Genomic DNA, 21,983 nt, shown 5'->3' on the forward strand with positions numbered 1-21,983 from the left:
TAGGAGTATACAAATTCAGATATTCATAATTTCTTTCGAATAAATTTATCTTATAAATGCTGACATTCATAATTTATTTCAAATAAATTAATGTTATTCTCGAATGAATGTAGTGTATATATTGGAGTCCATTGTACTCTAGTTCATTGGATAATTAATAAGCATATGCACGAGTTAACAAACAAAGTAGTGTCGAAATCAATCTTGTACTGTTATACTCACGAGCTTTCAGAATCAAGATTGGACGAATAATTATCAAAATAATTTTTCCAAAAAAGTTTGTAGACAAAATGGTAGGTCCATGAGAATTTAATTTCATAAATGTTGGACCTCACCTAGGACTAGGAATGGGATAAGATCACAAAAGTAAATATTTACCTTTAGCTAGAGTGAGACTTCTTGTTGTATTTAATATTTTATTTCAATATATACTTAATCACAATATACTACTATTTTTTGTTAGCTACCATATACATTTGTCATTTATAATACTACCTCTCCAGAAGAAAATTATTCGACCTGGTTTTTATATGATTTTGGATTCAATGAAAAGGGTGGGTGCAACCAATACTTCACTGTCACTCTCCCCTCATTACACACTCTAAACAATTTATTAAAACACATGTCAAATTATACTATAGTAGTACTTTTTAAGAGTAACCATTTGACTTGAAAATGTATAAACGACCTTTATTCAAAGTAAAACTTATTTTTGTTTCTAAACACATGTTTTCTAGCTTCGAATGTGCTTGGACGCAAGTCATAAATTCAAATCATGTATACAAACTTGCATGCAACTGTCACGCACACATTTAATACAACGGTATGAATTGACTGATCTTACACTAACATGCTAAACTTGTATGAAGCTGCTCTCACTAGTCAATAGTGCTTGCCAATGTTGATATCTAATTATGTGTGTGTTGCCATTCTAGTTTCTACTAAGATGAAATTTTATCTAAGTTGAAAACTCAGTTTTCGAATACACCTTTACAATAAAGAGAGAAAATAAGCCCCAAACTTTAAATGCTCTAACTGCGACTGTTAACGGCACGGAAAATCAAGAAGCTGCATCAAACAAAACCCACTCGAGAAGAAAATTCCTTGAAAATGATCTCTCCCATGATTCCTTTCCCCTTTATTCTTCAATCCTCAATCCTAAATTTCTCGACTGCGAAAAGGAGCTGATCCCACAGATTTCGACAAAATGAATGGCTACCAAGCACAGTCACGTGTATATGATCTCGACTGATCGCCCAATTCAGCTCAATTTCTCCTGACACACAAGCTGTTTGATGAAATGTCTGCCTCAGAAAGCAAGGAGATTAACCAAAATCAGACCTCCGCAGCTCAATCCTCAGCTGCAGGAGAGCAGCGCCGCAATTCCACCACGAGTAAGGGTAAGGGCGGCGATTCAGTCAGCAAGGCTATGGCGCAGTACACCGTGGACGCGAGGCTGCACTCGGTTTTCGAGCAATCCGGTGAGTCTGGGAAATCCTTTGATTACACTCAAAGCTTTAGAACCGGCATTCAATCCGTCTCCGAGCAGCAGATCACAGCTTATTTCTCGAAAATTCAGCGCGGAGGTCACATTCAGCCGTTTGGCTGTATGATAGCCGTCGATGAGCGGAGTTTTCGCGTCATTGCTTACTCGGCAAATGCCTGCGAAATGCTGTCCTTGACGCCTCAGTCAGTTCCAAGTCTTGAGAAGCTCGAAATTCTGACAATTGGCACTGATGTCAGGAGCCTCTTCAACCCTTCGAGCTCGGTTCTGCTCGAGAGGGCGTTTGGGGCGCGGGAGATCACTTTATTGAATCCAGTCTGGGTTCATTCCAAGAACTCCGGGAAGCCCTTTTACGCGATTTTGCATAGGATAGATGTAGGGATAGTGATAGATTTAGAGCCTGCTAGGAAGGAGGACCCTGCTCTTTCCATAGCTGGAGCGGTACAGTCTCAGAAGCTTGCTGTGAGAGCCATTTCACATTTGCAGTCTCTCCCCGGTGGGGACATTAAGCTTTTGTGTGACACAGTAGTTGAGTGTTTGAGGGAGCTAACAGGGTTTGATCGGGTTATGGTTTATAAGTTTCATGAGGATGAGCATGGTGAGGTTGTGGCGGAGTGTAAGAGAGCTGATTTGGATCCTTATCTTGGATTGCATTATCCATCAACGGACATTCCTCAGGCTTCGAGGTTTCTTTTTAAGCAGAATAGAGTTAGGTTGATTGTAGATTGTTCGGCTAAGCCGGTCACAGTTATTCAGGACAAGGCATTGGTGCAGCCTTTGTGTTTGGTAGGTTCAACACTGAGGGCGCCTCATGGTTGCCATGCTCAGTACATGGCGAATATGGGGTCGGTTGCTTCTTTAACTTTGGCCGTTGTTATCAATGGAAACGACAAAGATGGTGTTGGAGGGAGAAACACAATGAGGCTATGGGGATTGGTTGTTGGTCATCACTCTTCTGCTCGCTATATCCCATTCCCTCTTCGTTACGCTTGTGAGTTCCTGATGCAGGCTTTCGGACTTCAACTGAATATGGAGCTACAGTTGGCATCACAGTTTTCGGAGAAGCGTGTTTTAAGGACGCAGACTTTGTTGTGTGATATGCTGCTTCGAGATTCGCCTAGTGGGATTGTTACACAGAGCCCTAGCATTATGGATCTCGTGAAATGTGATGGAGCAGCTCTTTACTACCAAGGGAGGTATCACCCTTTGGGAGTCACACCTACTGAGGTGCAGATTAAGGATATTCTGCAATGGTTGCTGGCATCTCAAGAGGGTTCGACTGGTTTGAGCACGGATAGTTTAGCTGATGCAGGGTATCCTGGGGCTGCTTCTTTAGGCAATGCTGTGTGTGGAATGGCTGTTGCGTATATCACTTCACGAGATTTCTTGTTTTGGTTTCGTTCCCATACTGCAAAGGAGATGAAATGGGGCGGAGCAAAGCATCATCCACAGGATAAAGATGACGGCTTGAGAATGCATCCTCGCTCCTCATTCAATGCGTTTCTAGAAGTTGTTAAGAGCCGGAGTCTTCCATGGGAGAATGCGGAGATGGATGCAATTCACTCTCTCCAACTAATTTTGAGAGAGTCGTTTCAAGATGGCGATGGAAGCAATTCTAAGGCGGTTGTAGCAAGACAGGGAGGGGACTTGGAGTTACAAGGGATTGATGAGCTTAGTTCTGTAGCCAGGGAAATGGTTAGGTTGATAGAGACTGCAACGACTCCTATATTTGCCGTTGACTGTGAAGGCTGCATAAATGGGTGGAATGCCAAAGTTGCTGAGTTAACCGGACTATCCGTTGAGGAAGCAATGGGGAAGTCCTTGGTTCACGATCTTGTTCATGAAGAATCCGAAGAAGCGGCTGAAAAACTTCTGTTTCATGCTCTTAGAGGTAATTATAAGTAATCCTTTTATAGGTTTAATCCATTGGATGTTCCCCCTTTTTTATGTGAATTTCATAAATCTTAAGTATATTTGTCCTTAAACATTAAGGCAAGCTTATAATAGATGGGAAATGATATGTTGCATACCTTATGCGAGCACCATGCTCGTTTAAGGCACGTTTAGTGTTGTTTGTTTTGTGTTATACATCTAGTTTATATTTCATAAAAATCAAAGCTTCATTTGCCATTTATTCATTAATTTGAAGTTATTGAGAAAACAAACTAATAGTGCTTTGATTTTTATAATATTGTAAAATAAAAAATGTCAATAACAATTTTTAATACATTAGAATCAAAATAAATGTATAAAACAAAACAAGCAATGCTAAACGTGCCTTAAACGAGCATGGTGCTCATGGATGAAGCTCACATAAGGTATATAGCATATCATTTCCCTAGAATAGAAAAAAAAATTAAGAGTAGAGAATTTATGATAGAAAGAGATGTGTATGATATAGTCGCCCTTTTTAGATTAAATACATAATAGGGATATAATAGGCAAACGGCAAATCAACTTTTGTAAATAAGGCTCATATATAATAGGTATAGGTTTTGCTGAAATGCTCTTATATCATAAGTAATGCAGGCAAGGAAGAAACAAATGTAGAATTAAAGTTGAGGACATTTGGTACTGAAACAAGCAAGAAGGCTATATTTTTGGTGGTCAATGCTTGTTCTAGCAAGGATTATACAGACAGGATAGTTGGTGTGTGCTTTGTTGGTCAGGATGTCACTGGCCAGAAACTGGTGTTCGATAAGTTTATCAATATTCAAGGCGATTACAAGGCAATTATACACAACCCAAACACTCTAATTCCACCTATATTTGCCTCGGATGAGAACATATCTTGCTATGAGTGGAACACCGCTATGCAGAAGCTGACCGGGTGGAGTAGGGAGGACATCATTGGAAAGATGTTGGTTGGGGAGATATTTGGGAGTTGTTGTCGGCTCAAGGGACCGGATGCATTGACAAAATTCATGATTGTCTTGCACAAAGCACTCGGAGGTCAGGATACGGACGAGTTCCCATTTTCCTTTATTGGCCGAAGTGGTAAGTATGTAAATGCTCTGTTGACTGCCAACAAGAGGGTGAATGCGGAGGGCCATATTGTCGGAGCCTTTTGTTTCTTGCAGATTGTAAATCCCGAGCTGCAACAAGCCATCAGAGTCCAGAGGCAAAAGGAAAAGAACAGTGTTTCAAAGATGAAAGAGCTCGCTTACATTTGTCAGGAAATTAGAAATCCATTAAGTGGTATACGTTTTGCTAGTTCGGTTCTGGAAAGCACAAATTTGACAGAAGAACAGAAACAGTTCCTTGAGACCAGTGCTGCGTGTGAGAGGCAGTTATTAAAGATTCTGAAGGACGTTGAACTTGAAAAAATTGAGGATGGGTACGTTTCTTAGAATGTTTGTATTGAGTTTTGATTTTAGTCATAAACTCAGATATAAGAGAGCATATATTTTTGATTCACTAAATGCTTTTCTTATCACTAATGGCTTCATAGATTTTGAAAAAAAAATTAACGATTATTTTGTTATTTTGGTAAAAGCTTGTTGAAGAAGTATTTCTTTCTACTTTTGTTGCTGATAGACTTGTTTCTTTTAACTTTTATCGAAGCTTGTTATAGTTTTTGTCTTCTTGGTTGCGTTGAACTGGACTCATCTTTTGTTAGTTCAATGGAGCTCGAGAAAACTGAGTTTCTACTTGGGAGTGTAATCGATGCTGTTGTTAGCCAAGCAATGTTCTTGCTTAGAGAAAGAGGTCTGCAGTTGATCCACGATATACCAGAGGAAGTCAAGACACTCGGAGTCTACGGTGATCAATTTAGAATTCAACAAATCTTTGCTGATTTCTTACTGAACATGGTTCGATATGCACCAACCTCAAAAGGTTGGATAGAAATGCAACTCAGTCCAAACTTGAAGCAAATTTCTGAATCAATGGCCACGGTGCACATTGAATTTAGGTAATGACAATATTTTGTAGCTAATCTAGTTTATTATCATCTCCTCAGTATTGTGCTCACATGAAATCACTTTTTTACTTTTATTCAAGTATCCCTGGTATTGACACATTAGGTAGCCCAGCTGTTTCCTGACAGTCATTATTCGAGATAATTATTATTTGCGAGTATAACCTCTATGTCTTAAGATGTGTGACTTGGTCCGATATATTCAATTTGATGAACTTTTGATTAAATAAAAATTCCAGAAAATATGAGTTCATGTGGATTTAGGTTATTATAACATTTTGGATTTGGGATGTTAGGTTGATATAGTTCCAGTAAATAAACGTCAACATGACACAAGTACTCAAATATTACCATGGTAATTGATATATGAAATTGTGTAGTTTCTACCTAGCCTGTTTTCTGATTAGCATGAGTGAACTGTATGCTGCATCTTGTTTTGAAATTGTTTTTGAGTTTTCTTAGTTTGACAGAGCTTAGTCCGACGTTTGCCTTCCTCATTGGATAGCATTTTGATGCCATAGATTTGACAATCTTCTTCACAACCTTTGAGTGAGCTTAGATTGGCAATACAGTTTTTATAATCTTAATTTTGTTATATGGTGAAGGATAACGTGCCCTGGTGAAGGTCTTCCTCCTGAACTCGTCCAAGACATGTTCCAAAACGGGCGATGGGCAACTCAGGAAGGCCTAGGATTGAGCATGTGCAAGAAACTCTTGAAGCTTATGAATGGAGAAGTTCAATATATCAGAGAATCAGACAAATCCTTTTTTCTCATCGTTCTCGATCTGCCTATGTCCAGCAGGGCCTTAATGAGTATCGACTGATTTGGAACGATGGCATCCCGCGCTCAACCTCTTGAGACTTTGCACGCCGGGCTCTTGAGGAGACGCATTGTCGAGCTTTCACCTTCCAGGTCATTTTTGCCAACTTCAAATTTTGTTGATACACACTGAATATGAGAGGGGGGACAAGAGATGATCGTATGTGTGATGTGTGTGTGTGTGTGTGTATATTTTGCTTTTATTGTGAAGAGGTAGAGTAATATGCTTAATACAGTATTTATGCATACATTGATAAATATTGGCTATACCTATATTATCTAAACTTGTCCTAAGAATTAGTGTTGTTCCTTTTTTCCCATGAGACCTAAATGTTATATTTTCGTTATTTCATATTTTTAATTCGTAACATCTATTAATATTTCGGGCATGTACTACTAGGCCTTTCAATAATTAATTATCACATCACATAGATTAATTAAGTTGATGTTTGAAAATTAGTTGAACGTATGATGAACAAGTAGAATAGTTACAAGTTTTCAGCAAGACGTATATAAAATTTTAATAATTTATTTGTCTAATATTATTTAGGATTTAGGAGTACTTTTTTACTTTGGGCGTCATGTGTCAACATTAAATTTTGTACAAATACACACCAAGGAATGGAAGGTCAAGAAAAACAATGCTTTTTCATTGGTTGTGCAATCCTTGGTAAATGAATTAGAAACTTTTTGATTTTATAGAATATATTGTCAGATAAGAAATATAAATTCATCCTTATTCAATGTGTTTGAAGTTTGAACCTAGTTTTCTTTGTGAACATTCGGATGTTAGTTGGATGCAAACGAATTGCATAGTACTATAAGAATTGGGATATATGCCTGTATTATAAGCACTATCTTGATATCTATACTTCAATTTCAAAATCGAGGTATAAACTAAACATATCAAAATGAAATTAAAATTTCAAAAGTACGGAGTATCATATTTTGCATGTTCTCCCGTGAAAGGATAGAGTCAAATATCGACATGAAGCACATGTTCTTACCGCAAATAATGTGTGGAGCTAAACTTTTGCCTTTCCAAATGCATGTGATCCATATTAATGAAGTTGTTACTTGTTATTCTCAGTGTAATAGCTCATGGGTATAGCTTTTCGGCATATTAGAAAAAATAGTACTAGTATTTCATTTTATAAAGGTTTATGGCTTATCTTATTACTAAGTATTTATCACAAATTCACAATTATTTCTTTACTTTTTCTAGTTTTTCACAAAGTTTACTTTCGATTAGAAATCACATGTAGTGAGAAAGACAATTCAATAGATTCACACGCTCAAAGTTAATTTAGTAGTAGTGGCAAATCTAGGGATGATGATCTTCTAAATTGTGACGATCATGGCGCACCGAGTAGTTAATTATATTGTTGTTGTTGAAACAAAATAGGGCAGAGGTTTTTCAACGGCGCCAAATTGCACCGGAATTTCATTGAAGATTCTGTAGAAGGAGGTTTGAAATCATCTGGGAGCAATTTTGTTAGTAAATTTTTTGCCCAAACTTTTTTGATCCAAAATTGAAGCATTAGGTGTTTTTTTTCTTTCAAATATCCTCATATAGGATGAGACATTCCATTAGGGGGAGTGATCAATTGCTAATTCATCATTTAATTGCTAACTACAATTAAGACCATATGATTTTAGAATTCTTGTGGTCTACAATTTGCCACGTGTAATTTTTGTTTTTATTGATTAAATTGAAAAAGATTTTAAAAAAAAAACAACCAAATTAGGGTTTTGGATGAAAATGTCAATATAGTGTTTCGAAAGTATCAACACAATGCTTTGAGAATGTTAACACATTGTTTATATTGACATTTTACATGTACTATGTTGACATTTGTGTGTACGAAAAAATTAAAAAATTTGAATTTTTTTTCAAATTTTGACTTCGGAACATATGCAAGTGAGATCTCGTTAGAATCCTTATGAAATTATCTTTAATTTGATACATGTTGTGCGAAAAAATAAATTAATCGAGAAAGTTATATGCGTTTTAAAGTAATGTGATAATTTTCAAAAGTTAGTTACAACTAATTTGTTGTAAATTGACCTTAATACCTATATATATTGACGTTTTTTGTTGATCGTATGATCTAGACCCTTAATTTGAATATCTAATGATTAGTATTATTTAGTTGTAGTTAGCAATTAAATATTGAGTTAGCAATATAACACTCTCCTTTTCATTAAACTCTAAAAACATGAAACAAAATTTCATATTTTCCTATTTGTTTTTTTTTAATTTTTGAATAATAAAAAGAATAATATTTAATAAAAATATTATGTAAATACCAATAATAATTATAATTAATAATTCTCTAGTAATAATCAAATTAAAATAGATAAAAAAAACTAATACAATTTGTCATATAACAACAATAGTAAATAATAATAAAAATTAAATAAATAATGCTGATAATAGTATTAAAATAATAGCTACAGTAATACTAGTAAATACTCTAATCAATAATTAAAATGAAAAAAAAATGTAATTTATAATTACTCAAAAAATATACTACTATTTTTATTTTACTATAATTGTTATATTATTCGACTTACAACTTCATTCCACTGTCATCTAAATCCATTCTTGCATACCACGATGACTATTTAGTGGTGATTATTTGTATCAAGATGACTCTATACAACATATATAACATCATTTTCTTTAATTGATCCTATAAATTCAAGAAACTATTGTAGTAGCAAGCATGAAGCACAATCTATGGCTGCAGCCGTCTGATCTAAACAACACTCTACTTCTCCAATTTCACTCCTCATGTATTTATGGTGCGCATATATAAGTACAAATTAATGTGGTTGAATTAATGTTAATACCAAATTATACTTGTACTTTGGGACAAAAAACATTTAGTAATTTCAACTTTAATTTACATTTGAATCATGAATTTGCGCTAAAATTTGAACCACTACGTACCCATTATATATTGTTATTATTCCATTCGTCTGCAAATAGGAGTCCATTTCTTTCCGGCACAAGTTTTAAGAAATGTTAGTGGAATATGGACCTCACTTGTACTCTATATAGTACTCCCTCCGTCCCCGATTAGGAGTCATAGTTTGACCGGGCACGAGTTTTAAGAAATGTAAAGAAAAGTTGGTTGAAAAGTTAGTGGAATGTGGGACCCACCTTTTTATATTGGTTTTATAATAAAATGTGAGTGAAGTGAATTAGTGGAATGTGGGACCTACTTACTATTTATGGTAAAAATGAAGTGTGACTCTTAATTGGGGATAGACTGAAATGGAAAAGTGTGACTCTTAATGGGGGACGGAGGGAGTATTAGTTTTAAATGTTATGTGAGTGGAATGAGTTGGTGGAATGTGAGACCTTTTTACCAGTTATGGTAATTATGAACCGAGACTTTTATTTGTGGACGGACCAAAATAAGAAAACAAGACTCCTATTCATGGACGGATGGACTACTAATTAGCTAAAGATAAAATAGGCATTAATCTGGACCATTAATACTTTTATATGCTACTATTATTATTATTGTCATAATACATATTTTGGGCCCCTAAGCTTCATAGATTGATACCTCTTCCAGCTACAAGATTGCGAAGCTACGTACAACTATAAAAATTTAATGTTTGTTTTTACAAGTAGAGTTAGCTATATTGACGTTGACAGCCTAGTGATGAATTGTATTTAAATAGTCCACATGCATATAGAGATGATATGACAAATTTTGAAGGGGGAAAAATAAATATGGATTTGATGAGATTATTAATGTTGAGTGCAGGTATAGTTATGTTAGGGTTAGAGTGTGAGGGTGCAGGAAGATTGTCCTATAATTTCTACAAAGAATCATGCCCACAAGTAGAGAATATTGTCCGAGAAGGAGTGCATTCTGCCTCGATCTTCGATCCCACCACCTCCGCGGCTCTCTTGCGCCTTCTCTTTCACGACTGCCAAGTCCAGGTCTCTCTACATCTCTCTCGGACGGGACAAATATACGTTCTGTTAGGTCTTTTTTGCTTTTTTATTTGTCGTTGTTGCTCTCTTTTTATGGTTCTCTAATTGTACCGAACATTTTTTCTTAATTTTTTTAAATACAAAATGACATGATATGACAGGGTTGTGATGCCTCAATCCTTCTCGATGCACGGAACGAGCCGTCTGAGGTAGCCTCATCAAAAAGTTTTGGGATTAGAAAAAGAAACATCGTCGACCTTATAAAAGCATCATTGGAACAAGTATGCCCGGGACAGGTTTCATGTGCCGATGTCCTAGTCTTGGCAACGAGAGACGCGGTCTCGCTATCTGGAGGACCGAGAATCAATGTACCTCTGGGTCGTAGGGATTCTCGTGGCCCTCCAAACGTTAGGTTGGCTGATTCTTCGTTGCCACCTAACGATATTGGGCTCAAGGGCGCCCTCAAGCTCTTCTCCAAAAAAGGCATGACCGTTGAAGAAACGGTTGCCATTTTAGGTAAGCAATAATAATGAGTATGAATATAGTTGCCAATATAACAGTATCTCCGTGCAAATGTAGTCTACCTACTAAATCTTAAATGTCCTAAATCTTTTCTTAATTTTTGAAATAATATTATCTATAATCTTTGTGAAGATAATACTTAAAGTAGAATAAGTGCATGTAAAATATACTATTTTCTAATGAATATGAAATGTACTAATTTCTTATAAGGATAAATCATAGAAATGGACTACGTTGATGGAATATAAGAGTACACGAAAGGACATTTATGCCCTTAGTTAACATCACGAATATACTTATATGACTACCTACATGCATTATTAGTGTATCGTGATTTTATTTAAAATGGTAGTCATGAAAAAACACATTTTCTAATGTAGCCATGTAGGTACTAAAATATAAACATAATGGGAAATTCTGACATTTCACTATGACTACAGGGGCTCATACCCTTGGAATCACACATTGTTTCAGCCTCAGGAGCCGTTTATACAAGCCCGGCAATGCAATAAATGCCGGGTTTGTAAACACATTGAAGTTGAAGTGCCCACCTTATGATGGCAACACAACTTCGAAAATCAAGTTCGTTGTAAATGATCTGACACCTATACAATTTGACAACGAGTACTTTGTGAACACGATGCGAGGCCGAGGAGTGCTGAGCATAGACGCTGCATTGCCTTTGGATTCAAGAACTAGGCCATTTGTTGAGAAGTTTGCTAGTGATCGCAATGCATTTTATAGAGCTTTTTCATCGGCTTTTGTTAAGCTCTCTTCTTCTAATGTTCTAATAGGAAATCAAGGTGTGATTAGGAGGAGTTGTAATCGAGTTGATTGATTTTGAGAAGAAATTTTCAATAGATTAATAGGTTCTTATGTTCTAATAGGAAATCAAGGTACGATTAGTCGGGGTTGTAATCGATTATAGATTTGATTGAAGTTAAGGAATTTTCAATAGGTTAATATGTTCTTAGTTATATTGGAAAATTATCACTTGTCAATTTTACATACACTTTTCCTATTACTTTATTTTTCTTTCTATATATGAAGTTGGGCGCTGATCCACTATAAGTTTTATGGATTATTCATTTAATAGTAAGCAAAATTTAATTGATCCAACGTTATATTTAGGCCGAAATTGAAAAATGATTGATCCAAATTATCCGATAGTATATTTGAAAATTAAATTTAAGCCAAATTCAATAGAGAGTTGATCTAATCTAATTAGAAAAAGTTTAATCTCTCCAAGATTCAACATGGGGAGGATGTTAACAAATGAAACATATATAAATACCAATTATACCTCGTTTTATTGATAAGAGATAACTGAATTGAATCTGATTTTATTATGGAACTTTGTGAATTTTTAATATATGGTATTAATATATTAATATTACTGTATATAGGTGGATACTACTGTGGTATGGCAATTTACAGCTCAATATTAATTATATGAATGCATTTATTGGGCTGGTTGCAAAATAACTTGGAGACCCAAACGATAGTATGTTGGTAAATCATTTTATTATGCTTGATTTAATAAGAGTGATCAGTGACAGTAGTGCATTTGGATTGACCCTATCTTAATGATGCAAGATGGAATTTAATCCAATTAAGTAGAATATTAATTATATTGTTTGATCTTGTAAGTTAGTTTTAAAAATAATATTTCAGGCTGTGACTTCAATTGGGTCAAATTTGGTTGAAGGTGACAGACTGGGGCTTCAATTAGGATATTAAATTCCATGTTCATTAATTCAACTTCGTTTCATTTATGGAATTGAGTTAATTGAAGTTATCAGAAAATATTTCGAGTCAAGATCGAGTAGTGAACCAAAAGCACTATAAATAATTCGACATCTGAATAATTTGTTAGTCTTAAATTTCCAGCATCTGGTATTTATCTGAAAATTAGTCTAGCTATATCAATTATCGTGGTGATAAAAATATTGGGATAAACTGATAAAAGTAATAATAGAAGATGAATAATATATTTATATAATGAATTAAATTGACTAGTTATGTACTTAATAAATAAAAGGATATTAATGATTGTGACAAGTTTTTGACCATAACATGTGGCAGCAAATTTTGCCCACACACCATATAAACTGACCACCCAATAAATTAAATGGTAGTGGAGTATATTAATTATATTTAGTGGAGCAGATGAATTTATGAAACCAACAATATGATTGCATAACACTCCCGTACTAGAAAATCATTACTTGTCACGTAATTCAAAAGGTATCGATGGACAAAACTCACAAAATCCAAGTTAACATATCCACAATTCAAGTTAATAATCAAGAAAAACCATAATTTAACTATAATTTGTGATTTCAGAGTAAATATTTCTTCAATTTAAAAGACATTGTTATATGTAAAGATATTGGCTCATGATATCATTGAACTTTCAAAAAGTTGGCATTTTTTCCACAAACTTTTAATTTGGCAAATAATATCATGAAATTTTTATCCGAGTTTGTTATTTTCCATCGGCGAAAAAATTCTAGCAAATAATATCATGATGCGAATTTTTTTCATAATTTCTCGACAACAACTTCAAGAGCTTCAAGTTCTTCAATCATTGATGATAGTTTTTCTTAAAGCACACCCTCCAAAATTGTTCTTCAATATATTAATATAGCTAAAAAAATTTACTAATAAGAAATAACAAACTCGAATAAAAGTTCATGATATTATTTGCCTAATTTAAAGTTCATATAAAAATCCAACTTTTTAAAATTCCATGATACTATATATTAGAGGCCCATATTCCTCGTTATGATTGTGGAGAAATTAACTCATCTCTGTTTACTTGATTTCTGTTCTTTTTTTTTAATTTCAATAACTTTAGCATTTAATATGTGGGTGAAGAAATTAACTCATCCCGGTTTACTTGATTTCTGTTCTTTTTTTATTTCCAGTAACTTTAGTAGTACTATTTAATATGTGGCCGGGTGATATACCTTTGCACTATCATATTATTCTCTTAAATTAAATAATCGTGTCAAAAAGAAATAAGCCAAGGTTACACGGTATAGTATGGAGTGAATTAAGTACTATTTCTTTTTACTATTTTGCTTTAGTACACGGTATTATTTTGATAACAAAAATACAAAATGTCGCACAATTGTTCACCAAATTTTTTTTAAAAAAATATGTATGACGGTGTATCTAGTTTATATGTGCCCATACCCCTATTTTATGGTTGGTGAATTCTGATGACTACAATAAATTTTCACATGCCATCTCTCCTTAGAGAGATTTCACATGCCATCTTATTTTCTCTTTTTCAGAAAATTGTGAGTTATTGCTAGGCTAATTTATGGTTGAAACAAGAAACCCTTACATTGGACCATTTTAGGGTAGTTCCGTATTTTATATAATTTCGTGAAACTCGATAATAATTGGACCATTTTTGTACAAAGGACTATAGTACAAAAAGTTTTTTTACTATTACTATTAAATTTTGCTATATTCAGAATATACATTCAATTCTTTATTAAATTATTCTCTCGACTTAATGAACCATCTATAACGCAAGTTAGCATATGAAAAAACAACCGTCTTGTCTCTTATTAAAAAAATACTTTTAAAGTCATATATTACATATACTCCCTCCATCCCAAGATAAGTGACCTACTTCTTTTGGGCACGGAATTTAAGGAATGGTATTTAAATAAGTTAAAGTGGAGAGAGTAAAGTATGAGAGAGGGAAAAGTAGAGGAGAGAAGAGAGAATAAAGTAGGTGGAAAATAAAGTAAGAGAGATGACTTTTTGCTAAAAATGGAAATGGGTCACTTATAATGGGACACCCCAAAAAGGAATACAAGTCACTTATCTTGGGACGGAGGGAGTATAATTTATCTGAGTAATTTTATGATAAGAAAAATCTCTTTTTGAAATCACAAATTCAAAATTTTATAAACCTTAACTCTCATAAAAAATACTATCTTCGTCCCACAATAACAGTCAAATTTTATCATTTCAGTCCATCTCACAATAAGAGTCACATTTCACTTTTACCATAAATGGCAAGTAGGACTCATATTCTACTAACCTATTTCACTCGCATTTTATTTTAAAATCAATATAAAAAAATGGGCCTCATAACTTTTCCAACCCATTATTCTTTATATTTCTTAAAACCCGTGTCCACACTAAATGTGACTTTTATTGTGGGACGGAGGTAGTATATTCCGCCTCAGCCCCTAAATTTACCCCAAGTTCTCAAGCTCATGCAGTATATATACATGGGAGAAAGAGGCAAAATGTTTTTCATTGTTTTGTTATAGTCATTCATTAGTTATATATTCTACCTTGTCCCAATCTCCAAATTCCAATACTTCCCAAATGGGAAATACTAACATATTACAAAAACTAATGTATTATTTTTCCCATTTCTTGCTTGTAATATCATTTATTGTCAAGTTAAGCTCATCTTCTTCCATACCAGCAAATTTCATCTTTGGAGATTCACTAGTGGATGTTGGCAACAACAACTACATTGCTTCTCTCTCTAAAGCAGATTTTGCCCCAAATGGGATTGATTTCGGCAACCCCACTGGCAGATTCACCAATGGCAGAACCATAGTCGACATTTTAGGCAAGTTTTCGACATCTTCGAAATCCTCATTTTATTGCAATCTTTTTAATGCGTAGTTTTGGAATGCAATTAAACAGGACAGGAAATAGGTCTAAGTGGCTTCACTCCTCCATACTTGGCGCCAACTACAAATGGAGCAGCGAGTCTACAAGGTGTAAACTATGCTTCCGGTGGTGGCGGAATCTTAAATCACACCGGACAAATCTTTGTAAGTTCGTGCTACTATCCTTGTAGTCGTATACGTATGGGACCGGACCGGACCGGACACATAAATTTATTTTGGTAGGACTATATATTCTAAAATTCTAGTAATTCTGAATCTTGAAATTATAATCATATATCATATGTTTTGTTATAGAGACTTTTAATTTGAACAACATTTTAGACAAAATATTGAAAATTCAACTATACTACAAAATACAAATAAAAATGTAATAGTAATTTTTTAGTTTTAGTAAGGCACAGGCCGGGGCCGAGCTATAATTTTACAAATTGAAACGTGGTTAAAGCATTATTAATAGAAAATGAGGTTAATTTTATTAGATTGAATTTTTGTACTCCCTTAATTAGTCCACTATCTTAAATATTTATAAAGTTTTAATTATGCAATTATCTACTCTAATTAGCTAGCTAGCTCGGAGAGTCTCAATTTTAATTAATTATGAGTTTTGTTAGTAGTACTTAAAGCTATATATGTGGCCTAAAATTTGTGAGGGAGTTGCTTATTTTTATAGAATTTGAATAATTACTATACTATAATTTTGGACAGGGTGGGAGAATAAATCTAGATGCTCAGCTTGACAATTTCGCAAACACAAGGCAGGCAATAATCTCAACAATCGGTGAAGATGCAGCAATAAAGCTATTCCAAAATGCACTATTTTCAATAGCAATTGGATCAAACGATTTCATCAACAATTATCTGACTCCAGTTATCTCCAAAGTTGAACAACATCTCGTTTCACCTGAATCATTTGTGGCAGCCATGATTTCAAGATTCAGAACTCAACTTATGGTAACATTTTTTTTCTATTCCAAAAATGGTTTCATCTTCTATTTCGACGTACATTTATTAGAACATTTTTTCATTACATAAATATACATATAACAAATTAATGCTAATTAATTATCAATTTTGTGTATAGGGAAAAATAGGTTTAAAAGCCTATGTAGCAGAGAGAGTGGATAATATTTGTGTAAGAACAAAAAAGTCATACACATTATGTAATATGGATGCAATCAAATGCAAATTCTAAATATAGTAAAACTCCAAACTATGATCTAGATAATTAGAAAATGTTAACTAATGACAAAATAATAACAAAAAATATCAACACAGTGTCAACGGTTGATATTGAGTTGTCATTATGTTGACATTTTCTGTTGCTATTATTTTGGCATTCGTTGACATTTTTCTAACGGTTCAGAGCAAAGTTTGGAATTTGTACAATAATATTAGAGTTTGCATTTTTTCATTATTATTCTGATGGAATAACTCTTACTTATATGTAACTAGTAGTATGATATTAATTTATACACTACACAAAGAAGTTGGAAACAAAAACAATTTTGGGTCAAACCTAAATTTACGAATAAATGAGATTTTGAACTGAGGTTACAATAATTTATTTTTTTCAGCGACTTAAGAGCATGGGTGCAAGAAAAATAATTGTGGCAAATGTGGGGCCAATTGGGTGCATCCCGTATCAGAGAGACATCAATCCATCTGCACAAAATCAATGTGTTGCTCTCCCCAATCAACTTGCCCAATTGTTCAATGCCCAATTAAGGAGTCTTGTGCAACAACTCAACGCAATTAATCTTGATGGATCCAAACTTATTTATGCAGATGTCTACCACATCGTCGACGATATTATCCGAAATTATACGTCCTACGGTACGTACATCTCTTCACGTTACGCTTTCTTGTTGGTGGGTAGTATGTTTTTTGGACCAGAGTTGATTGTTACTTATGAAAAGTTGATACTAGTTGAAAAAAATAGCTCGAATTTTGACACATTGACGACTTAAAACATGGTGGATATCAAGAATTATAAATAACAATTATATTATCAATTTGTATGTTATTATTTCATTCGTTCATGACAAATTATCACATTATGAATTCCAATACTAAACATATAGCATTATTTTTGTAGGATTTGAGAATTCAAATTCGGCATGTTGCCATAGTGCGGGTAGATTTGGAGGCCTAATTCCATGTGGGCCCACCTCGAAAGTTTGTGAAGATCGATCAAAATACGTTTTCTGGGATCCATTCCATCCTACCGATGCTGCTAACTCTGTTATTGCAATGCGACTTATGCACGGCGGAGCTACTGATATTTGGCCCATTAATCTTAGTGAGTTATTAAAAAATTGAAAATATGTTTATTTTTTGGGCAACATTCACTAATATTTTCTAAACATATAGAGAATAATACTCTTATTTACTAGAGATGGGCAGTATTTGATTTAAATGGTACAATGGCCATTCAGAAATTTCATCAAGATGCTCAATCTTAGTCAAATACTAACACGAAATGCGTTTCATTTGTTATATTTGTGCCGCTAGTTGCTATATTTCTTACTCCATAACTCAAACGTATAAAGAAGTGTGGTGTTGCAGCGCGACAGGGCCAAAGCAGCCAGAAATTCTACATAGGTGGGGAAAAAATATGTATAAAGATATTTGAATGAATTAAGAAAGGGGCAAAGATAAGAATATTTCATAAAAATTTAAAATTAACTATTGAAAATAGCATAAATAAAAACAGTGTAGGTGAGGCATTTGCCCCTTTAAAGTCTATGTACATCCGTCCCTGGACGCGGCCCTTTATAGCTCTGGGAACGAAGTTGTAGTGACCCAAAATTGAACTCGTGTGATCGGACACAATGAATAATATATTTATCGTCGAATAAAAGCTCTTTATATTTGATTATCTCAAATTTGTGAAGATTTTGACGAAAAATGAATCTACTGCGAGGTTCTACTTTCTACCCTAAAGCCTAAATGTGAATTAGGAAAAACGTTTTTAGTTGAGAAACTGTGTGATTGAAAAAAGATGTGTGACTGTGATCCTTTGACTAATAAACAAAAAGTGTGATCCTTATTTAAATTGAGTTTTATAAAAGTAGTGTGTTTTTTTTGTTTTTTTCTATTTGCAATATATAGTACTACTCCATAAAGCGACACAAGAAGGCGACGTCTCCATGGACCATGGACGTGATTGCGAGCTATGGTGTCGCCCAAGTTAACTCGTGAGACAAATTATAATAAAAAAAACTGAAAGTTTGTATATATATGTCATTGGAAAAATATTGATAGCAAGATTTATCATATTAACTCTAGAATAAACATACTAGATAGATTTGTCTCTTTTTAAATAATGCAGTCTTATGTAGTAATTGCGTTTGCCTACACTCTATTACATATACTATTTATTAAGTTTATTTTCAGCCGATTAAAGTACTAAATATATTTAGGTGGTGTTTGGATTTCAAAATAAAATATTAATATAAAGATATAATCTAGGATTAAATTGTGAGATTATTTTAGTGGTAGGACGTTGACTATGACTAATTATCACATGATTATTCATCTAGGATTGTGAGATTCAAGCTTATGAGCCAAACACACTACATGTTTAATCTCGAGATATAATCTTGCAAACCAAAGAACTCCTTAAATTATTCAAGCGTTTAAACTTTAAAAGATATGTATTAGACTAAACTTTGCTCATACAGCTTGGATCACTTATACCATTTCCTACTCCATCTCCTACTATATACACACAAATATGAGATGGAGTAGGAAGTCCATCACTCATGTTTGTGTGTATGTAGTAGGAGATGGAGTAGGTGATCCTCATTGTTTACCACACTCCTTCCAGTGTGATTTAGTTAGCAGTTGTGCCGTGTTATGCATGCCTCCGGAGGTGTAAACCGTGTAATGAATTGTAGTATTTGTATAATTAATTGGTCACCGAAATAAAGTGAGCTAGCAGTGATTAAGTTATTTTTGTACTACTAGCCTCATTGTTTACCATACTCTTTTCAGTGTGATTAAGTTAGCAGTTGTGTCGTATTATGCATGCCTCCGGAGGTGTAATGAATTCTATTTGTATAATTAATTGGTCACCAAAATATAGAGAGCTAGTGATTAAGTTATTGTTGTACTACTAGCCTCATTGTTTACCACATGACTCCTTTCAGTGTGATTAAGTTAGCAGTTATATCGTGTTGTGCATGCCTCTAGAAATGTAATGAATTGTATTTGTATAATTAATCCGTCACCAAAATTAAGAGAGCTAGTGATTAAGTTATTGCTGTACTACTATCTAGTATCACCAACCAATATGAAATGCATAATTAATTATAGATTTGGCATATATAGCTATCCAATGCCCTAAGTGAAAGAGGATAGGGATAGGCTCGACCAAACTTGTGAGGACACATGTGAAAACATTTATTTGGATTATGTAAATTATATACATCTATTTTTCATAAACGTATTTAATATAAACATTTAATATTGGAAAAATATACATAGTATACATCAACTGAGGGAGCCGCCTAATACACCAGCTATGCCTAACACATATGAAATGGATGCATAAGATGTTGTGTACCTATTTTTCTTTTTTATCGTTCCATATAAAATGACCTTTTAGCTATTTAGAAAATAATTAAAACTACAACTGCTTTTTCACTTTTTTACTTTTATTTTCTGTTATGGTACTATGAAACACTCAATAATCATTTCTGCCTTTTATGTAGAGTCTCTTTCTTACTTTAAAACACACAACAAATTTTTTTTCACTATTCAAACTCTTTAAATACAAGTGCATAAATATGGTGACATTGCAGAAAAGGGTCATCTACTCTAGAGTGGAGGGAGTAATATTTTAAAAAATATGTTAAACAAGTGTTTGCGATTAATTTTAAAAATAATATGTCAGACAAGTATTTATGGTAATTTTATAAATAATTACTTAACTGGAGTATATGCTAATATTAAAATAGTTACTAAATTCATATATTTAATTACTTAATTCAATTTTTCTGAAATTATTTTATTTGATGTGACGGCTAAAATGTTTTATAGAAATAATAATGGGACATTTCTTTTATACACAAAATTTTGAAAAATGGATATGCGAGAGTTAGGTGAGACCGTGAGAGGGCTCAAAATAAGAAAAGTGAAAATAAAAATTAATTTAATCAAATGGAGCATTTCTGTTTTGGCGTGAGATTTTATGTATTGTTATTTTGTGAGTTAAGTTGAGTAAATAAAGTAACAAAGAGGAAAAAATAGAGAGAATGATGTTTCCATTTTTTAAAAATGTACTCCCTCCATCCCATAGTAGATGTCACACTTGGAAGATAACACAGGATTTTAGGTGATATTATTTTGTGTTTAAATGGTGAGAGAAAATGTAATTTTATAATTGATGTGAGAATGAACTTTTTTCAAAAGAGGAAATGTGACATTTTTTTGTGACATCTACTATAAGATGGAAGAAATATCATTTAGAGTGGAACATCCTATAAAGAAAAATGTATTAGTTAGAACGGGACAGAGAGAATAGTTACTATTTTAATAAAAAATAAAATGACTAGCGTTTCAAAAAGAATACTTACTAGTACGATTTGTTAGAATAATGGATTACTACTCCCACCGTCCCCGAAATTTGTCACTTACTTCATTTTTTGTTTGTCTCTAAAATAATGGACTCCACATTTCACTAACTCATTCTCACTCACATTTTATTATAAACCTATATAAATATAGGACTCACATGCCTTTAATTTTTTCTACCTACTTTCTATTATTTTTTTAAAATCTATGCTGGGTCAAATAGTGTCAAATTATTAGAGAAGATGGAGTAGTATTTTATGACATTTCATCACTATCCAATTTTAGCACTGTTAAAACATGTATTGAAATAGTGATAGGAAAATGATCAATACAAAAATGCATCTCAATACAAAATCCAGACCAAATCCTGAACATAAGATGTTTCAATCTAATGGTCCATAATTAAAGAAAAACATGGTGGATCATCGTAAAGAAGTTTTAGGTCATACTATAAAATTCGGGTTTGAGGTCATGTTAAGATCATTTTATGTCATCCGTATTATAATGACGTAAAAATAAGCTTGCGATGACCTAAAAATGACCTCTATATGCTTGGTTCTGTATTTTTGTACTCCCTTCGTCCCATAAAAGATGTCACGCTTATAGGACGATACGAGATTTTATGAGGTTTTGTTTCGTATGTTAGATGGAAAGAGAAAATAGTAATAATATCTATACTAATATAAAAGCCGAGTTTTGACCTTAATTGCAAATATTTATAAGTTTTGGATTGTTTTATAAAATGTAGATATTTTGGTTGGTCTACCAAAAAATTAATTCAATTTATCAATATGGCTGTTACAAATTAATCACCAATCAAAAAAATTATTTGAATTAATTCATCTAATTATATTTCATGCGATAGACCGTGACACTAATTAGAGTGATAAATGTGTTGTGGAAGTTTTCTTCATAAAGATTAATAAATTTTTGGCAGTTACAGATTTTTAATAATTATAATTTAATCTTAGTATTCAATTATAAGTACTACATAGTAACCGCCACA

At 33.4% G+C, this 21,983-nt stretch overlaps 3 protein-coding genes across 3 annotated transcripts; all 3 read left to right on the plus strand.

The window, feature by feature from the left end:
* The first annotated feature begins 950 nt into the window (after positions 1–950).
* On the plus strand, positions 951–6,538 carry LOC125195956 (phytochrome B). Its single transcript, XM_048094266.1, has 4 exons — positions 951–3,395; positions 4,034–4,841; positions 5,124–5,417; positions 6,029–6,538. Exons 1-4 carry the CDS (start codon positions 1,301–1,303, stop codon positions 6,246–6,248), a joined length of 3,417 nt encoding a protein of 1,138 aa, XP_047950223.1. The 5' UTR covers positions 951–1,300; the 3' UTR covers positions 6,249–6,538.
* A 3,449-nt stretch (positions 6,539–9,987) lies between these two features.
* Positions 9,988–11,701, plus strand: LOC125193828 (peroxidase 29). Its single transcript, XM_048091738.1, has 3 exons — positions 9,988–10,208; positions 10,364–10,718; positions 11,165–11,701. The coding sequence occupies exons 1-3, from the start codon at positions 9,996–9,998 to the stop codon at positions 11,560–11,562; spliced, it is 966 nt and encodes a 321-aa protein (XP_047947695.1). The 5' UTR covers positions 9,988–9,995; the 3' UTR covers positions 11,563–11,701.
* A 3,412-nt stretch (positions 11,702–15,113) lies between these two features.
* Positions 15,114–17,731, plus strand: LOC125194535 (GDSL esterase/lipase At4g16230-like). Its single transcript, XM_048092799.1, has 5 exons — positions 15,114–15,336; positions 15,414–15,544; positions 16,106–16,351; positions 16,975–17,233; positions 17,496–17,731. Exons 1-5 carry the CDS (start codon positions 15,114–15,116, stop codon positions 17,717–17,719), a joined length of 1,083 nt encoding a protein of 360 aa, XP_047948756.1. The 3' UTR covers positions 17,720–17,731.
* Positions 17,732–21,983: the final 4,252 nt, after the last annotated feature.

The sequence above is a fragment of the Salvia hispanica genome, chromosome 6 (genome assembly GCF_023119035.1).
Source record: "Salvia hispanica cultivar TCC Black 2014 chromosome 6, UniMelb_Shisp_WGS_1.0, whole genome shotgun sequence".
Classification (NCBI taxonomy): Eukaryota; Viridiplantae; Streptophyta; class Magnoliopsida; order Lamiales; family Lamiaceae; genus Salvia; species Salvia hispanica.

Coding starts and splice junctions, on each gene's coding strand:
- LOC125194535 (XM_048092799.1), top strand. CDS start 15,114: ATGTATTATTTTTCCCATTTCTTGCTTGTAATATCATTTATTGTCAAG. Junction 15,545..16,105: donor ATCACACCGGACAAATCTTT/GTAAGTTCGTGC, acceptor AATTTTGGACAG/GGTGGGAGAATAAATCTAGA. Junction 16,352..16,974: donor GATTCAGAACTCAACTTATG/GTAACATTTTTT, acceptor TATTTTTTTCAG/CGACTTAAGAGCATGGGTGC.
- LOC125193828 (XM_048091738.1), top strand. CDS start 9,996: ATGGATTTGATGAGATTATTAATGTTGAGTGCAGGTATAGTTATGTTA. Junction 10,209..10,363: donor TTCACGACTGCCAAGTCCAG/GTCTCTCTACAT, acceptor ATGATATGACAG/GGTTGTGATGCCTCAATCCT. Junction 10,719..11,164: donor AGAAACGGTTGCCATTTTAG/GTAAGCAATAAT, acceptor CTATGACTACAG/GGGCTCATACCCTTGGAATC.
- LOC125195956 (XM_048094266.1), top strand. CDS start 1,301: ATGTCTGCCTCAGAAAGCAAGGAGATTAACCAAAATCAGACCTCCGCA. Junction 3,396..4,033: donor TCTGTTTCATGCTCTTAGAG/GTAATTATAAGT, acceptor TAAGTAATGCAG/GCAAGGAAGAAACAAATGTA. Junction 4,842..5,123: donor CTTGAAAAAATTGAGGATGG/GTACGTTTCTTA, acceptor ATCTTTTGTTAG/TTCAATGGAGCTCGAGAAAA.